The sequence below is a fragment of the Sinohyriopsis cumingii genome, chromosome 1, assembly GCF_028554795.1.
Source record: "Sinohyriopsis cumingii isolate HCF-2022 chromosome 1, ASM2855479v2, whole genome shotgun sequence".
In the NCBI taxonomy this organism is placed as follows: Eukaryota; Metazoa; Mollusca; class Bivalvia; order Unionida; family Unionidae; genus Sinohyriopsis; species Sinohyriopsis cumingii.
The window spans coordinates 64,078,437-64,099,630 of NC_142961.1; the positions used below are offsets into that span (position 1 = coordinate 64,078,437).

At 36.4% G+C, this 21,194-nt stretch overlaps 1 protein-coding gene across 1 annotated transcript in view; it reads right to left on the reverse strand.

Annotated features, from left to right (window-relative positions):
- The window catches only part of LOC149806999 (PDZ domain-containing protein GIPC1-like), a 50,229-nt gene extending 29,506 nt beyond the window's left edge, over window positions 1–20,723 (reverse strand). The window contains exons 1-2 of the mRNA XM_089960529.1: window positions 20,266–20,723; window positions 2,842–3,211 (exon numbers count right to left, since the gene is read on the reverse strand). Coding sequence (XP_089816655.1) covers window positions 2,842–3,211; window positions 20,266–20,562 — 667 coding nt within the window. The 5' untranslated portion in view covers window positions 20,563–20,723. The remainder of the gene's footprint in view (window positions 1–2,841; window positions 3,212–20,265) is intronic.
- Window positions 20,724–21,194: the final 471 nt, after the last annotated feature.

A 21,194-nucleotide genomic window follows, 5' to 3' on the forward strand; every position in this document is an offset into this window, starting at 1 on the left:
GAAAAATCGCCAAACAGTATATTTTGCCACCAATAAGCAAAATAAAATCGCAGATTGCAACATTGGCGAAGCCCTACGCGATCCTAAAATAAACTTTGTACACTTTATTTTTCGTACTTTTAAGAAGAAAAGCTATTTTTTCGCGTACAAGAAAAATACATACAAAATTTCAGGAGCCAATGCCATGATCGTCCTTGATTATTCATGCATGATCTCTTTCCCAAAATGGCAATAAACTCTTTACGTTTTTATTTTTATTTGAACCCTTTACCTCATAGAACACAGTTACAAAGTGCAGCATGCTATAAATAGAACATCTGTTACCTAGCTGACTCCATACACATTGGCCTGCCTGTGAACTGTTAAGCAGTGTAGTGTATGTTATGTTTAACAGCAATTTTAACCATTTAACATTTTTGGTACATATCTATTATATGTGGACAAATTTAAGAGTAAAGTCCGATTGTTATAGCTGTTTAATTACACATATTTTTCATGAAAGAATTTTTATGTGCTTGTAAATCTTGAGACAACTCATTCATTGTCAAGTCAGTGAGACTGTGTGACCAACCGTAGCTTTTTGTCTGCGTCTACATTTCTAAGTCATATGAATTTGGTAATTTATAAAAACTAATTGCTGCCAACATCATTATCAGAGATGTTACCTACGTTACTGAATCTTTCATAGTTGTGATTCTAATCGTGAAAACTTCATAAGTACTGAATGAAATCCACGACCGCCATTTTGGAGAGTGGAGATTATGACCCAGCTACTTTAAATAGCAGATATCAACCAGTGCATAAACAGTGACCACGTGATCTGATGTAATTGTCATTCGCAGAAATGAATGTAGTATCTAATAGGAGGGTTTTCCCCGAAGGTGGCGCTACGAAAACCAACTCAAGATGGCTGATGTTTACAGCAGGCGTCAAAAGGCGCTTCCATGCGAATGGAGTAGATGCGTCAAAAGGTGCTTCAATGCGAATGGAGTAGAGGCATCCAAAGACGCTTGCATGGGGTAAAGGGTTAAGAAAGAATTTTTTTCCGTGTGCGAGGAAAATAAATGTATGTAAAATTTCGGGAACCACACAGTGACCGTGTTATATCCAAATTCATATTATAACAGAGTGTGTTATAGCCGGGTCACACTATATATATATATATATATATATATATATATATATATATATATATATATATATATATATATATATTCTGTGCAGAGATGACTAAAATCTTAATGTCTTGAGGTAAACACAATAATGTGGCTTTCAGGCAGGAGGTATGGGTCATTTTAATTTAACTTAGTACACGTAGTAAATTTATGCAGCACTGACATTTTTTTAATCCAGTACAAGACTCACACTTGAGACATATTTTGTAGAACCCAGTCTCTTTCCTGTGAACCATTCTGTTAACTATTATTATTGAAAGTGACGTTCCACCTTTGCTAGCCAAGGTTCCGATACATTAGTCTATTTACACCTTGGTGGACTGATCAGATATTTCAGTAATTCAGGTCTGTGTATTTCATTGGATTGCAGTGGCAAGCCACCACATCCAATCAAAATCAAGTTGTTCAAATCTGAACACTGTTCCTAAATGATCGAAACAAGGGGAACACACGACTGGGATGGACTCATAAATAAGCAGTTTTCCACTGCCAGTCCATGTTTGTACAAATACATCCTTGACCTCAAATACACATGTAATGACTCTTGGTACATAGCTATACTTTTGATGTTAAACTTACAATGTATCCCTTTGAAGTCAATTGCCTCTACCATTTTTCCCATGTACAATGCACTGCTGTTACATGCTATTGGCTAGTTGGCATTACATACCAAGTGAGACAACTCATGAAATCCAATAGATGTTGCTAGGACAAAGAACTAAAATATTTGATCAATTTGCCAAGATGTAGACAGGTTAAAATATCAAAACCATGGCTAGCAAAGATGATGACATGCCAAAACTCTGACAAAATAGATAAAGTTCATGGAACATGGACGTCTTAGCACAATGCCTGAAAACTTACCCAAGTGCAAAACCTAACCAATATGTGATAGTTAGATAAATTAAACAGATGGGTAGACAATAGTAACCTTCATGGCCCACTACTACTGTTACGTGTGATGGTTGGATAGACAAGGATAACCTATATGCCCCCATTACCATAGTTACGTGTGATGGTTTGACAGATGAATGGCCAGACAAAGGTAACCTATATGCCCCAGGTGATTACCATAGTTGTGTGTGATGATTTGACAGATGAATGGACAGACAAGGGTAACTTATATGCCCCCATCACCTCATTTATGTGTCATGGCTGGAGAGAGAGATGAACAGACAAATATAACCTATATGCCCCAACTACAATTGTTACATGTGATGGTTGGATGGAAGGACAGTCAAAGGTAATCTATATGTCCCAACTACAACTGTTACAAGTGAGGTTTGGATGGAAAGAGACAGACAAAGATAACCTATATGCCCCCACTACAACTTCCACATGTGATGGTTCAATGGAAGGAGAGACAGACGAAGTTAATCTATGTGCCCCCACTACAACTGCTACATGTGATGGTTAAATGGAAGGAGAGAAGATAACCTATATGCCTCCAATTACTGTTATGATGGAACACAAGAAAAATCTTTCACTTGGAACTGGAACTTAAACAACAGTACTGCCACTGCTGTGAACATTGCCATTCAAAAACAAACCCACCAAACAAAATATTAAAGTGAAAGATATGTTACTTGTCTGTATCATAAAGTTCTTAGACTTCTTTCTGAAATATCAAATAAAAATGTAATTGCTATACATCAGATCTACTTACAGAATCCTGATTTCAGGGGCTCAACCACACGGATAGTAAATGTTGACCCTTTTGGAATGTCTTTCAACATCTTTGCAACTTCAAAATGGCGGGTACCAATTAAATTCTTGCCATCAATTTTTTCAATGTGATCACCAACAGCTATTAGCGGCACTTTGTCCATTATACTTCCTTCTTTCACTCTTTTAATGAAGGCATAACCAGCACCATTGTCTGTGATCGTAAGACCTAGTGCATCCTCTGATTTTGTAACTTCCACTTCTTTTGGTTGGCCTTTGACATGAACAAATATAAAATCTTCAAGTCCAATCTGCCCACCTAGCAGCCGAGACATGTCTATTTTATGTGTGTTCAGGGTACAATACAGAATCTGAAAATAGAAATGATAAAAATAAAATACAGATTCTAAAAGTAAAAATGATGAAGGTGATAACTTTGGAAATTCAAAGTCTGGAATTGTATTTAGTTTATATACTTTATGATTCTCTCAAAACTGAAGATCTCACCTCTGCGTGGGTTCGAGTCTCAATTCAGCCAATATGGATAAGTGAGAAAGCTTGTCCATGGCTTCTTGTGGATCGGTGGTTCTTTCCGGGGTTTTCCCTGGTTCTTCTTCCACCATTAATACTTGCCACCATGTATAGCCTATCGTGCGCTAAAAAATGGTGTTAAACCCTACTACAAGAACAACAACAACAAAACTGAAGAGACATCACTTCTATATATATAAGTACAGTTCTGACTATATCCCACTCATGTTGGTGTATGGTGCTGGTGAGTGTATGCTGTGCCAGTTAAGTCTTCTGTGACAGTCTCAGTTGAACTTCTCTCACCAGGTGCAATTTTCACTCCACTCCACTAGCAATTTTGTGGATTACCTCAATATTCATAGAGGATTTACTGCAGTAGAAAATATCATGCATTGTAAAGCATTTAGGCCTATTACCCAACAGCAGTGTCACGATTCCACACCTAAATCCTGGAGATTTCACTGTGTAGTGGGAATTCCTTCGAGACACTACATGAACATGGTTGGGAAGTGGCCAATGAACTTTGTGTAGTCTGTAAAACTTGTACTAAGAACAGAATTTCATGGAACTGAATATAAGAATATTTCTTATATTCTTGAACAAAAATATTTTCAAATTAATTACCCTGGCTACCATACTGGATACAGGACCAACTAAACATCATCAGACTACTGGTGACTATCCATTCAGGAGGTGTAGCAATAACAAGATTATGAAGATGACTGTCATAGCAGCCATTTGCACTTAGGACCAAATGGATATCATAAGAAGTCTTTTGGTGAAAACCCTATCTGAATATGTCCATCAACTCTGATGTAGTAATGACAAGATTTTCAGGATGGCCACCATGGTAATGATACTGATTGTCAAGTTTGGCACTTTTTTTAATCGAGACAAACTAGACACAATAAGTAATGAAAATACCATATTGATATGACTATTTGAGGAAGTAGCAATAATAAGATTTTCACAATGGCTGAAATGGTGGCCATACTGTATGTCAGATTTGCACCATTTTCATTTAGGACCAAGGAGACATCATAAGAAGATGATGTTACAGCCATATTGGATGTCAGATCAACATCATTTTCATTTCAGACCAACTAGATACTGTAGGAAGTCTTTTAGTGAAAACCCTGACCAAGCATTCAGTAGTTGCAAGAACAAGATTTTCAAGATGGCTTCTGTAGTGGCCATATTGGCTGACTGAACATCACAATTTTCATTTTGATTCAAGTATACATGATAAGAAGTCTTCTAGTAAAACAACCCATGTAATCAATATTTTCTGATCAAAGAGAGTAGCAATATTATGATTTTCAACATGGCTGCCATGATGACCATACAAGACATCAGAATGGCACCATTTTCATTTAAGAGCAACAAGACATCATAACGAGTCTTTTAGTGAAAAGCCATGCAGACATGAGTAGTAATACTGGATGTCAAAGTAGTCCCATTTTTATTCAGATCCAACTTGACCTTGGGATGACAGAGTTCAGGCAATCCATCAAGAAGTTTAGGTGCAGCAGAACAACAAACCTGTGCAAACAGACAGGCAGACGACTGACCATGCTCTATCCGAAAATCTCTTCTCGTCTACAATGAATGGAGCTTTAAAAAATTGTATGCCACATACATGTATCATTAGTTTTAAACTTCTCCTTACATGTTGGAGACAGATAAAGTTATATATATTCATGTAGGTCCTGAATCCATCTCAATTGTGTAACTGCATCATAATTGCTTTTAAGATACCTTATATTTATATTGCAAATATTTTTTGAAATATAGGTTTTATTTTAAATTTGAAATGCTATACAGACTTATATATGAGTATGTGAACTGTGTCTGGGATTTTTTTTAAATATGGCATAGATTTAGAATTATCAGGATCTGAATTTTAATGTTTGTCACTTTTCAAAACCTTAAATCCATTTTTATATTTAATTAGCTGTAACATAAATTTAATTCCATCTATATACATATATTGATTAGCTAATAACGTGAATTTAATTTTAACGACATACTTAATTTGCTAAAGGGTGAATTTAATCAGCTATAGCATGAAAACAAAGAGCTTTTTAATATATCTCTGAAAGTGTTCACTAGAACTTGTATTCAGCACAAGATAGACTATAAATGGCAGCCGGTATCACTAGTGGAGGAAGAACCCAATCCCTGGTAAGAACCACTTTCCACGGGATGCTACTGGCAGCTTTCACATATACCCATATTGAGACTCAAGCCCAAGCAAGACAGGTGACATGGAAGTGATTGATAAAGCTGTAAGATACTTTCGACGACTCACCCACCCAGGACCATGCAACATGTATCCAATGATACGATGGCAAACATTTTTAAGAATGTGTTAAAAGATGCCATAGAAATCCTTGTTCAAAAATATTTTGACAAAACTTCAAATGTCCTAATCTGCATTTCAAACTAGAAAAGTTCTTTGTGAAAAATTTATTTTTTTTGTAATATGAATGAAGATTAAAAAACAAAAATGCTTCAAACCCCTAATAATCCAACCTTTCATATGATTGAAAGACAAGGATATACACATTATCACAAGTCACAAGCAAGAATCTGATACACTCCTTTATCTACTCTGGCTGCCTGTACAAAGATTTTGTCAATTTTCATGAGTATGCATAAGCAGGTGATAATTGAAGTATAGTGGATTGTCCTTCATGGGGTTCAACAATTATCGCAAACATGAGAAACCACATGTATATACGACAGTTCATGTTTCTGGTACATTATATGTTTATCACATACAATGTGTAAAATCCTTCATTGCAAAAGATTTATTTATTACATGCACTGTGTAAAAACCTTTACTGATACAGATTTATTTATTACATGCACTGTAAAATTCTTCATTGCAACAGATTTATTTATTACACGTACTGTAAAATCCTTCATTGCTACAGATTCATTTAGTACATGCATTGTAAAATCCTTCATTGCTACAGATTCATTTATTACATGTACTAAAATCCTTCACTGCTACAGTTTTTTTTATTACATGCACTGTAAATCCTTCATTACAAAAGGTTCATTTATTACATGCACTGTAAAATCCTTCATTGCTACAGATTTATTTATTACATGTACTGTAAATCCTTCATTGCAAAAGATTCATTTATTACATGCATTGCAAAATCCTTAAATGCTATAAAGATTCATTTATCACACACTTTGTGCAAATCCTTCATTTGCAGCTAGTGTTACTTATTCTTGAATCTGTGCAGTAACTAAAAAACAAATCAAATCAAATCAAAACAAATTGACACATGGTCAAAATCTACCAAAAACAAATCTATTAACCACACATGGTTGTTGTTGCAGCGTTTAACGCCATCTTGCAGCACAAGATAGGCTATAAATGGCGGCCAGTGTTAATGGTGTAGGAAGAACCCGGGAAAACTACGGAAAAAAAACACCAACCTACAAAAAGCTGCTGGCAAGCTTTATCACTTATCAACATTGGCTGAAGCTGAGACTCGAACCCATGCATACAGGTGAGATGACAGTGACCCATAACGGCACAAGTTTTAGACCACTCGACCACAACTACACATGGTCAATACCTACCAAAAACAGATCTATTAACTTAACAAGGTCAACATCTACCAAAAAATGGAGGGTTATAACTTATATATTATTTAATTATACTAAGTTTCCACTGTGAACAAGAACACTGCCAGGACTAATTTTAGACATGAACAGGCTTGAACTTTTTTGTTACTGAACAAAACATTAACAAGTTTTAAATACAGACTATATCATGTGGTGTCAGTTGACTTAATTAAATGTGGAATAAATTCAATTTTAAATGCTTGTGTTGGTACAACAAGAGTTACGATACATTCCCTTCAGCAAAGTTTGTGGGACTATGTTATTTTATGGTCCAAGAAAGTGAACTATTATGTAATATTATACTCATTTCTCCCACAATGCAGCAGCTCATTGCCATGCTATAGCTCATATGGGAATACTGTAAGTATTACACTATAGATGATTACTATATATTCTAGAACTAAATATTTTTGGAGGAAATTCCCAGTGGAACTGTTTAAATATAAATGGAATCAATTGAAGAAATACAGTTTAGGCTTGAAAATATGATGCATCATTTTTGTGCATTTGCTAGATTTTTTAATAAAATTTTTGAGACTTTATCATGAATTCCTTAATCATGCAATCTAGAATGGTTCCCAAGTCAACTGAATTACATGGTGGCAGTATGTTAATTACACCCTAGAATGGGTCATAAGTCAACTAAATGACATGGTGGCAGTATGTTAATTACACCCTAGAATGGGTCATAAGTCAACTAAATGACATGGTGGCAGTATGTTAATTACACCCTAGAATGGGTCCCAATTCAACTGAATAACATGGTGGCAGTATGTTAATTACATCCTGGAATGGGTCCCAAGTGAACTCAGTGATATGGTGGCAGTAAGTTCAGTACACCCTAGAATGGGTCATAAGTCAACTAAATGACATGGTGGCAGTATGTTAATTGCATCCTAGAATGGGTCCCAAGTCAACTGAATGATATGGTGGCAGTATGTAAATTGCATCCTAGAATGGACCCAGAGCCAAATGAATGACATGATTGCAGTATGTTAATTACATCCTAGAATGGGTCCCAAGTCAACTGAATGACATGGTGGCAGTATGTTAATTACATCCTAGAATGGATCCCAAGTCAACTGAATGATATGGTGGCAGCATATTACATCCTAGAATGGGTCCTGAGTTAACTGAATAACATGGTGGCAGTATGTTAATTACATCACAGAATGGTTCCCAAGTCAACTTAATGATATGGTGGCAGTATGTAAATTACATCCTAGAATGGACACAGAGTCATATGAATGACATGATGGCAGTATGTTAATTATATCCTAGAATGGACCCAGAGTCATATGAATGACATGATGGCAGTATGTTAATTACATCTGAGAATGGATCCTACATCAACTGAATGATATGGTGGCAGTATGTAAATTGCATCCTAGAATGGACCCAGAGCCAAATGAATGACATGATTGCAGTATGTTAATTACATCCTAGAATGGGTCCCAAGTCAACTGAATGACATGGTGGCAGTATGTTAATTACATCCTAGAATGGATCCCAAGTCAACTGAATGATATGGTGGCAGCATATTACATCCTAGAATGGGTCCTGAGTTAACTGAATAACATGGTGCAGTATGTTAATTACATCACAGAATGGTTCCCAAGTCAACTTAATGATATGGTGGCAGTATGTAAATTACATCCTAGAATGGACCCAGAGCCAAATGAATGACATGATTGCAGTATGTTAATTGCATCCTAGAATGGGTCCCAAGTCAACTGAATGACATGGTGGCAGTATGTAAATTATATCCTAGAATGGATCCTAAGTCAAATGAATGATATGCTGGCAGTATGTAAATTACATAATAGAAATGGACCCAGAGTCAAATGAATGACATGATGACAGTATGTTAATTGCATCCTATTGTGAATCCCAGGTCAAATGATTGACATGGACTGGCAGTATGTTAATTGCATCCTATAATGAATCCCGGGTCAAATGACTGATGTGGTGGCAGTATAAAAAATAGTAAGAGACATATACGTGTACATATAGAGTCACTTGTAAAACAAGGAATCCCGTTTTTTGTCAAACCCATCTTTTATTTAAGTACAAAATAAAAAACATATCTGCCGTTAGACACTCTGCTTTGCCAAAAAATTTCCTTTTAAAAAACTTTACTGCAGCCAGAGAATGACCATTTAAACAGGCGTTACTGTAACCAGAGAAAGACCTTTTGAACAGGTTTACTGGTAACCAGAGAATGACCCTTTAAACAGGCATTACTATAATAAGAGAGTGGCCTTTTAAACAGGTTTTACTGAAACCAGAGACTGACCTTTTAAAGAGGTTTTACTGTAACCAGAAAATGACCTTTTAAACAGGTTTACTGGTAACCAGACCTTTTAAACAGGTGTTACTATAACAAAAGAATGTCCTTTTAAAGAGGTTTTACTGTAACCAGGGGATGGCAATTCTCTTACCCCAACTAGCTCATACACTTAAAAGTAAATCTTTTCATGAAAAGTTCATGGAAGTAGACCAATTTTGACATTAAAAACGTCAAACTACTGAGACCATTTTCCATTCATTGCTTGGCTAAAATTGGCCTAATTCCCACTTTCTATGTACATATGACATTATCAGTTATCAAGTCTTTATAAAACCGATGATCAAGAGCTACCGAACAATAATAATAAGATTAAATACTGCATAATGAATGCCACTGGAATTTCATGTAGGGACCTACATCAAGCTAAGAATCCAAAAATATATGATCTAGTCTCATAAATCATATAGGTGCTAGGCAACATACTTTATTACTGTAAACAGCTGTCTGTAAACTTTAATAAGTGTTCAGGGATTGAAAATTTGTTCAAAAGCATGATTGACCAGTGGACAAACATAATGAACAAGGGTCCTTTGATAGAGCACTAGCTGAAAAGAATTTCTAGAATCCAAGAATCTTAGGTCCTTTGTTAACTGCTGAGTACTGAGAATTTCTTCTGTCCTTTATTCCTGTTAACTAATGAATATTGAGAACGCCAATTTAACCATTGGCAACAATGATTAGTATGTTATATATCAAAGTTATTATGTTCACAACATACAGTACAAAAAGCTTTCTCGCTGCTATGAACCTGATATTGTAGATAGAATATTACTTATCTTGTCTCAGACATTAAGTCAAGACATACCCACATGATATATTTAGTCAAGACATACCCACATGATATGTTTACTCAAGACATTAAGTCAAGACATACCCACATGTTTAGTCAAGACATACCGCAGAGGTCTCGCTAGGATTTTTAAAACTACGAGTCCAGGACTCCCATTTTGGTAAAAATAGGAGTCCAACCATCAAAAGATGCAGTCCCTTCTTTCCTACAGAATCAACACAGACATGAGTGCATCTATTTTTAGATGGCGAGTTTTTCGTAATGTAATCACTCACTTTAATATAGCTTAATTACAACAGTCCATTGACAGGATTGCAAATTTATGGTTTATTTATTTGTATACGTACTTGTAGTACTTTTAGGCAAATAAATAGTATCTGATTTGCTGTTTTTCCCCGTATTTTCGCAAATACATGTAAAGTCAGAAAACAGCTTAGACCTTAAAGTGTGTCTCGTGAATTCCACAACACAGCATTGTCCCATACATTTCTGACCCATATAATTTGCATTTTAAAGTTAAATCTTTAATAAAATAATACCTAGGCTTTGGTTTCAATGATTTGTATATTTTTTCTGAATATATTTGCCTGACGATTTAAGAAAACAGACAATCTAATAAACTGGTACATCCCAGACTTAGCGAAGACCGCCATAATTTCCCGTTAGGCCTACTAGTTCGGTTACAGTTTCAACCTAATTTTATGACGAAATAGTGTATAAGAGGCAATTAATATATATCCAGATCACCGATTCTGATCTTAAAACACAAGTTTGTATGTTTTATCATCAAAGGATAGCATGCAGGAAAAAGATAACTGATATCTTACTCCAAATAGGGTTAACGGTCAATCAGCTATCAAAACATAATGCTTGTGAATGGGCAAGAGCTTGTTTGTCAACAAAATTGATATAAAAACCAGGCCTAGAAATTGATACCTTGATGAATACATTTCACTACAACACTAGAAATAACTAAGGTGAGGGCATTTAAAAAAAAATAGGGTATGGCCAGTCAATGTACCTTTTAAATAATCACAAGGCGAAGTCGTTTTCACTTTCCTAACAGAAGAAACTGAAGTTTACATTTTAGGCGACTTGTCACCCACTTACGAATGGCATTTTGACTAAGTCTCAACATGTCTTGATTCTGAGGTCACATGCACTGCTTATTCTGCTACATTCGGAAATGAACACAGTAACAAAAGCTAAAGTTGTTTATTTGATGTACTTTTATAAATGAATATGTACATGTACATTTCTGGGTCTTTCTGCGTCTGAATTCAATCACAGTGACTCTAAATATCAGTACATTTTCCCACCCGGCCGCCAGTCAATGCTTTTGAACTTGCCGCCCAGCTATTGCTTCATGTTCTTTTTTATGTACTCTTATAAATGGCAACATGTATGTATCAAAGGGTCTTTCAGTCACTGAATTCTGTCATTGTAAATATCAGTACAGCTAACTGATCAACACATTTTCCCACAAAGCAGGTAGCTGAAGCAGGACTGGAAAGTCTGAATTTTGCCATACACCTATTACATGCGCACGGAGGACTCCCGCCTGTGATTTTCTGTGTCCCAGACCAAAAACTGGCGTCCAAATACACGTAATTAAGCGTTTCCGAGATCTCTGATACCCACATGATATGTTTAGTTAAGACATACCCAACTGATATGTTTAGTTAAAACATATCCACATGATATATTTAGTCAAGACATGCCCACATGATATATTAGGTCAAGACATACCCACATGATATATTTAGTCATGAGATACCCACATGTTTACTCAGACATTAAGTCAAGACATACCCATATGTTTACTTAGACATTAAGTCAAGACATACCCACATGATATATTTAGTCAAGACATACCCACATGTTTACTCAGACATTAGGTCAAGACATACCCACATTATATGTTTACTTAGACATTAAGTTAAGACATACCCACATGATATATTTAGTCAAGAGATATACTTAATTGAATCTAGTTAATATTGCAAGAAGGGGAAATAATGTTGATTTAATTGTAGGGAGGGGAAATGAGGCTGTTTAAAGTGTAGGGAGGGAGAATGAGTTTGATTTAACTGTAGGGAGGGGGGATGAGGCTGATTTAATTGTAGGGAGGGAAAATGAGTTTGATTTAATTGTTGGGAGGGGGAATGAGGTGGATTTAATTATAGGAGGTGGAATGCGGTTGATTTCATTGTAGGGAGGGGAAAAGAGATTAATTTAATTTGTGTTATTCAAAGTATTCATCAGATATATCAACAATCTGGGTTTGATACAAATCCATTCAGTATTGTGTCAGCATACTCGCAAGTCAGTAAATTGAAAATCCAGAAGCAAGACTTTTGACTCAATTAAAGTCAATATCAGTGCACTGACTATCACCTTGTTCATCAAAATGCAATTAAATCTGGTCAAAATTCACTTGTATATTTACAAAAAGTCACTGTATGTCTGTATGTGTATAAGCTCAGTGAAGAATAAAAATGTAAGCAATGACCTTGACTTGACTTCAAAGTCAATTAGGTCTGAGCTATTTTAATTATTTGGCACCAACTAAACCATATAAAGAAGTGTTTCAGAAATAATCATATGTCACTGCCAGCATTCATGCAAACGGAATAACAAAAACAAGATCTTTAAGATGGTCTTTATGATGCCATGTTGGGGGTCAGATGAGAGCCCTTTTTATTTAGAACCAGCTATATATTATATGCATAATGTGATGTGATTTGGATTTTTAACATAGCTTTAACAATTTTTCAGTCATATCACTACGATGTCTGCAATGTGGCAGTTTATAGTGATGTCTAGCACTGGGACATCATGCCGCAGACATGTAGCATGATGTCCCACCCAGTCACATTATCCTGACACCGGGCCGACCAGTCCTAACACTAACCTCTTAATGCTGAGCGCCAAGCGAGGCAGCTGTTAGTCCGTTTTTGTAAGTCTTTGGTATGACTTGGCCGGGGATCGAACCCACGACCTCCCGCATCCGAGACGGACGCTCTAACCACTAGGCCACCGGAGCGGTATATATATGCATAATACTACATCTGTAAAAAAGCCTTTGTATAAGATCAGCGGTTCAGAAGCAACAGATATAAAAAGATTTTTTTTGATGGTCATCAATGCATCCAGTCTGAAAGTTGAATAACCATCATTTTAATAAAGAAATAATTTTACACTGCAAAAATAAAACCTATATTTTTTAATACTGGCATGGTTATTAATTTAAGTGAATCGGATGTTACACGATTTTTCAAATTAAGGGAGGTGACATTGGCATAATTTTCATTAAGGACCAATTACATGTAGTAAGAAGTATTTGAGAAAAACCCCTTTGATGATATGACTATGCCTTTGTGAGCTGTAGTGATAACAAGATTTTAAAATGGCAACCATTACTGAGCCATGATCTGGATGATAGCCCTCCATGTGACTTGGTATATACAAGTTTATCTCTTAATCTCAAACACAGCACCATTTTTCTTTATGACCAGCTATATCTAACAATAATAATAATAATAACAATAATTTAGTTTTTAAGTGTAAACACTACAGGACCATCTTCAGGAAACAAAAAGCTATTAACAAGATTTTAAATAATGATACAGAATGCTGATAATCAAATTCAACCTTGTTATTTTGTTATTGCAAGCCACATGCAATAATTTACTATGCTCTTTTACAACCCACGGCTGAATGTGCTGAGATTTTCTCATTCTCACGAATATGCATACACCTGCTGTAAACCAATCACTGCAAGTGTAAGTAAATTCTTATCTCCATTGTGACCCAGTGGACTTATCCTGTTGTCTGAATGAGTCAATCTAAGCTATGCAGTGAATGATTAAATGAGCGCTTTCAGTTATGTGTAGGAGACTGGATCACTAGTGTACTGCTGTTAATGACATGTTTTTGTTTATGTGTACTCATGTGGAACAAGGAAATCTCAACAGTGGCAGCCACTGGCAATAAAGGGGCATAGTGGATTATCACCCATGTCTTGTGATGATGCTGCAGACAAGGACTTAACAATCTCAAGCTGTCAACCAAATTTTGCTTAATACCAATTGTAAAAGAAATGGATCTGTTGTGTGGTAATAAATGTGGGTTGGTCTGTCAATCAACTGCTGCCAACAACATTTTGCTTAGATGCAATCTTAAAAAAAGAACATGTTGTATGGAAATAAAAGTGGGATAGTCCATCCAACAAAAATGGTTGTCAGCAAAATCCATTAATCATAAAAAAAAATGCATCTGTTGTGTGGAAATAAAAGTGGGATGGTCTGTCAATCAATGGCTATAACTTTGCCAATTTAGGATGACATACAAAACATGTCTCAGACCTCATGGGTATGAAACTGCTTATAAAATTTGACTGAAAATCTAATAATGTTTTAAATAAAAGTAGATAGGTGTGGCAATAATTTGTATACTGGCTCTAATGCTGTGATCTTGAATAGCCATTAGAGATGGAAAAAAGTAAGTCAGTATGTCCTATATTACACCCGTTATAGCCATGGTTAAATATAATGTATGAGAAATTCTCATTTCATGAAGATATGTCTGTAGTCAGTGACAATTGAAGGAAAGCAAACTTTTACACTATGGTTAACCTGTCTGTAGATGATCGGACAGTGCTGACAAAGCAACATAAATTGCTGTACTTAATGTAATTACTGTTTGGCTATGCCAAATCCTTCTCCAAGACTTTTTAGTTAGACAGTCAGATAAAAGTATAACTACAGTGCATTTAACAGAAATCTGGCCCGTTGACTAATCCCCGTAGTTATCAAATTTGATAAAAGAAGTGGGTAAACATGACAAGGCTTGCTTTGAAGTGACAAACACATAAAACTCTTCATACTAACATAATAGTTGCCTCTAAGTGTATTTTCTTTTCTTCACTTCACCCTTACAATAACTCACCCTGAATAAGAACTGTATTTTCATTTCTTCACATGACTCTAACAATAACTCACCCTGAAGAACTGTATTTTCTTTTCTTCACATCATCCTAACAGTAACCCAACACCCTGAATAAGAACTATATTTTCTTTTCTTCACATCACCCTAACAATTAACTCACTCTTCACTCTGAATAAGATCTGAAATACAGAGAAATTCTTAGGTATGACTGAAACAGTGCATACCTCGACCTTTTCCCCATAATACCTTAAATGAACCATTGTTATACTTAATCAATATCTCCAGCACCTCACTAATAAAGTGTGAACTGGCAAGGATTATACAGTATTTGAACACCCCAGTTTCTGATCTAGTTCAGATACATATTACACGTGATGATATAAATGTACTTCCTGTTTGTTTACATGAGCTCTATAGTTGGTAAACACTCCATTATCATATTATCTGCCATTTTCATTCAGTACTCAGTAGAAGGACTAATGTCTGTATCACCCACACAAAGTGTTGAACCTGTGTGAGGGGCCTTGCATGGTCAAGTGGTCTAAGGCACTTGCCTTTACAGATCACTGATCTCATGGGTAATTGAGTCTAGTGAACAGTGAACCAATGTGAGCATGTATGAAACGTTGCCAGTAGCTTCCTGTGGGTCTTCCCAGGCTCCTAATCTCCACGAAATATACTGGTTCAGTGGTTGCCATGTATAGCCTATCTTTTGATGATAAAATCATTAAACTAACCATAACAAAAGAATCTCCATAAACCTGTGCAATGAAAAACCATCTGATGACTGAATCCTCCCAAAAAATTCAGTACCATGCACGATTATTCCTTATCTAATTCTCTCAAAATAGTAGAGTGTCCTATTTAACACTCTACTGGGATGCATACAGGGCAGACATGTTGATGCTAATTAAACAGGTGCTTTTGAAAGACAAGCTGAGAGTGAGGAATTATATTGACATTTAAATTTTTTCAAACATGTGTCCAGCTAAGTACACCTGGTATTACAAGTGGATTTGGGGTGTTGTACATGTTTGAACCAATTACCAAATTTTGTAACCAGTTACCATTAATACCTAAGTCCATAATGGTCATCCAGGTAATTATTACAACCCTGTTTCTAATGTACATGTATCGATTTATTTGCTTAGCCTTTAGCAATAACTGCTGTTGTGTATGTGTGTGTGCATGTTTGTATCTGGTGTACACTGAGGATATTCATGAGATTACACACCAACATACTAACGACATACCTCCAATCGAGGACATCCTCGGTTTGAAAAAGGATAAAATATTGCTTCTCCCAACTATTTTAGCCTAGAATAATGTAAATTCATGATTTGTAGGGTTAAGGTCCACATTTACACGCTTGGTGCTTGTTTGCGATTTCGGAGTATCTTTCTTCCAAAGCTGGAGATACACATGCCCAAATCCATGTCCTCGATTGCCCTGAGTGGAAAACTTGAAGTGAGGGAGAACTCGACTAAGAAATTAAATGTTGCAAAATCATATTATATCCCTTTAGACTAACGCATCAAATACCAACTACCTGGGGCCCCAAGTGGCTCAGATTGGTCTAAAGTGCTCACTGTTACAGATCACTGCCACCTCACCTCTGTATGTGTAGGCTGGATTTGGCCAATGTAGGTATGTAAGAAAGCTTGCCAGTAGCTTCTCGTGAATCAGTGGTTCTTTCCGGGGTTCTTCCTCCACCATTTATACTGGCCACCATGTATAGCCTATCATGTGCTGAACAATGCTGTTAAATCCTACAACAAGAACAACAACCAACTACTTAGCTAAGCTATAAGAAGAAAAGCTATTGCATGTAACAGTCCCTGTTATTCTTTTTTAATATTTCATCCATATGAGACAATAGTGTTGGCAAACTCACGATACATTCATTCATGCCATACAAGTCCAAGACATTCAAATCCTACCATCGGACCAGACTGGAGGGCAGCTACCATGTTTTATTTATTTGTACACGTACTTGTAGTACTTTACTCCAATTGCCTCAGCACTATAAAACATACACGTGTTGCTGTGCCATACCAACTTATGATTCAGATTTTCATTTAAGTCTTTTTAAGATGTATGAATTTGAGAAAATTTAATTATAAACACATGTGAAGACCCAACCACAGAGAGGCATATCTGAAATGGGATTGCCTTTTGGACCGGGGGTTGAACAGCTTTTGATGGCTCCTGGAGGAGATCAGATTAACCCCACCTCTTAGCCAGTTTTGGCCTTAGCAGGAGGGTGAACCCCATCAAGTACATCCTTATGTGGAGTGAGGGGGCTGTTCCTGGAGGCTGAATCATTAGGAGGGCAAGAGCATTTCCCCCTCCCTACTTTCTGTCTCCACATTGTGAAAGGGTGAATCTGCCAGTGCAATTGGACCACATTGACATTAACCTCTCTAGAATGTGGTCAAAGCCTTGAAATTCATGAAGGCATATCAAAAGGAAACACCTATCCCTTCAGTGCATGCTGATCTCATATCTGACTGAATGGGATTTTTTTTTAAATGGGGAGATATCGATCCTGCACCTGAATGCCGAATCCCTATGCCAAGCATGCAACATATGAGTGGGGATCTGGATCTGATCCCAATCCCTGCACCAATGGGACTCTACTGACCAGGACTTTACAGTCCATTGCCCAGTAACAGGTTAGCTGACTAATCCATGCAAAGAACCTTCCAGAGATGTTATAGAGACTGACTGTAGCTCTCCCTTACACAACTGCTTGATTCTGTCATCATCAGTGCATTGAGACCTGGAGGGGCCTGAGAGGGTGCTGCTCCTCTCCCATGGATGGGGTGAGACAAACTTTCAGCCATCACTTAGCTGTGTCATGAAGAATATGCTACACCTTCCTCACTGGTGGTAGGTGGATTCACTATCTGCCCTGTGGGAATGTAGATTTTTGCTACTCCTGAGTTCCTCACTGACGCTTTCCCTGCTCATTTCTTCCATAAGAAGTGACCTTGGACCTACCTTCAACAGGCTCTAACTTGGTTGGAAATGTCATGGGACCATGAGCTTGATCTGATATGCTCCTGGGAAAGAGTGATCTTCTGAGGAAAAAAAAACGATCTTCAAAGTGAAAAGGGACCGAAAGATAAAATTGGAGAGATGAAAATTGAACGAATAGGTCACACTCTGTGAAGACCAGGGATTCTTACATTTTCCCCAAGTTCAACTGGACTATGTGATGCATGTAACATATTTTCATAAAAATAAAAATTTGTTCCCTCCATAGGTCTCATCAGGTTGTAGCAGTAAACCACATGTTTATCCCTATGATTTGCTATGGATTTCAGCATAAGTTTGTGTTTGTTTTTCTAAGAAAAATGTATTTACACAGTAATCTTGTCCCCAATCATCAAGTTGAGACATTTACATTACGGTAAATCCACTCACTTTATGGTCATCAATTTGGCAAAAGCATTTGCTTTGCTTTGTTGATACAAATGTCTGTTTTTATTTCCTTCCACTTGATGATGGAAGCTAGGCTTCTGATCAAAATCTTAAGATTTATTTTCATAAATTTATCAGCCTGCACCATGACATTGTTGTGAAATCCCTGCTCATGTCCCTCAATTGACACTGGAAGCACCTGTGAAATTTCAATCAAATGAATCACATTCAGGTATCATCCTTTCACTGCAACTAGTTCTGTAAGTAATTCAGCTGCCGACAGTCCACTATAATTGTTTTACACAATAGAATTAAAAATCCCCCCACTCATTACTTAACTGGCACTGGTGACTGACACTAAGTTAGTGACATTAAACTTTCTGCTAGAATCTTCCTTTGCCACTCAATTTTCCAAGTTGCATTATAAGCAGCATACGGAGAAATTGACTGGCTTAGATAGCCTAATACCTGTGTTAACTTATGAAGCATGCAAATACCTCATATTCCACTCCAATCAAACTCCCAGGTTCCACAGCATTTTTGGTTTTGTTTGCACGTCTTGTGGGAATTACACTGACAGTGTGATTACGTGCATGCATGTTATAGTAGTGCTTCACGGTACCTCAACATAAAAGTGACTATGTAGGTAAGTGCAATTAGCAACATACAATTGTAGAAATCAAGTTTCAATATCCTGTGTATAAATATACTACAAGATAGTGTTGATTAAATTTAACACCGTATTCTGTATCTGACAGTGATCCATTGAGTTTTGACTATATATTCATTACACAGAAATTTAAACCTCTTTATGAAGAAAACCTTTTGCATAAACTGGTGCATTTCTTTGAATGTCCTTTTACATTAAATGTATGTGTGCAATGGTCATATGTCTTTGTGATGTACATGTGTTTGTGTTATGTAGCTGAGTGGCTTAAACACTAGGTAGCATAGATAAGTATGGCAAAACTGACTTACAGCTACCTCTATGCCAAAGGCAAAACAGCACGGGAAGATTCAAGGTTAAATATGGATAAACTCTTTGATTCACAAAAATGTGTAAATTGGAAGTCTGTGATCAAGTCTCTGTTATTTGTTTGTAATTACAATAAGTAATATAATTACTAGCAGCTGAATAATTTATGATGCATTATTTCCACTGTGATCATTTTAAGTCACAAGGCCAAACTACAAGGTGTAATGACCAAAATGGGTAGGTAAACCCTGAATAGTAATTTTGTTGCCTTGTACAACCACTGAAAATAAAATGTGCAATTCAACATATAGACAAAAAGCAGAGAGGTAGGCAAATGAAACAAAAAATAACAAAATATAACTAATGGACAGGATTATATATATATATATATATATATATATATATATATATATATATATATATATATGCACATGCATCTCAAAAGAGGTACACAGATGGGCAATTACAGAGAAATGATCCTTAAAAGATTGTTGATATGGTTACCATTATCTGCTGGTACACATTTGTATGACTAAAGATTTCTTACAATAAATCGCACTATGCCTCTGCCATCAAATTAAGCTTGAAGTTATATGTCCTTGAGAAAATTAGCAAATTTCTTATTGGATATTGTTTCTTGCATGCTTCTAAGTAATAACACAGATATGATAGGTGTACTAACACGTGTACCATGTCTGACATGAATATACATACTATCCTATGCAATCGCCCGACATAACATACAGTTACTTACTTCATTGGGATCCATGTCGTAACATTCAGCGATTTTTTGGTACAACTCTTTCACGTTCGAGAATCCTGATATGATCCCCGTAGGGCTGCCCTGTGCCAGTTGACAGTGAAACACCAGTTTGGGTCGAGGAGTCGCTTGGGGTTCATTCCGCTGGATCACTTCATTTTTTGTCGGGGTACCATTGGCCGTCTGGTTATTTTCTGGGCGGGGCGGTTCTGTGTTACTGCCAGGTACAACGTTCTGTTGATTTTCTGTCAGCTGATCTTTGTTTTTCTTCTTCCCTCCGAATAATGGCATTTTGATCAAGCGGTGTTTTATTAATCACAATTCAAAATCACGAAAAGGATGCCTAAAGAAACGTTTCACATTAATAGTTACCTATTCCTTTACACCTGTACCTTGACAATGTCCATAATAATGCTCGTCATATACCGGAAGTTTGATCATAAAGGGTTCAATAGAGATATTCTATTTAAGAATATTTCCAAGCAATCCAGCTGAAAAAAAGTAATGCTAACTGAAGTTCTTTAATTTAAAGTTTCCAAACTTAAGACCTTCAGCTTTACGTCCAATCAGTTATTACTGGACCAAGTCCTACTATCGAATGTCAAAGAAATTATTTTAGTCGGCAATGAGATGCAATCCCTGCCGGTATTTTTTCACAGGTAAGTTCTTACCCGTTTTGCCATTGGTTAGCTAAGGAACATATGTATGTATTATATTGTTTGATTTGTTACCCGTTATAAATCTCAAAATACCAGTGGGCCCATGCATGTTATGCGCATGACAGAATAAAAATTAACAATCAAGTCCAAGGGTCGGAAAATACTCTTATTCAACTCAGCCCTTTTAAGCCAGTATAGTTAAGTTTAACGTATTTACCTCTGGCTACATATTGCATTCAGGGCCTTTAGTGTTACGTAAGCCCG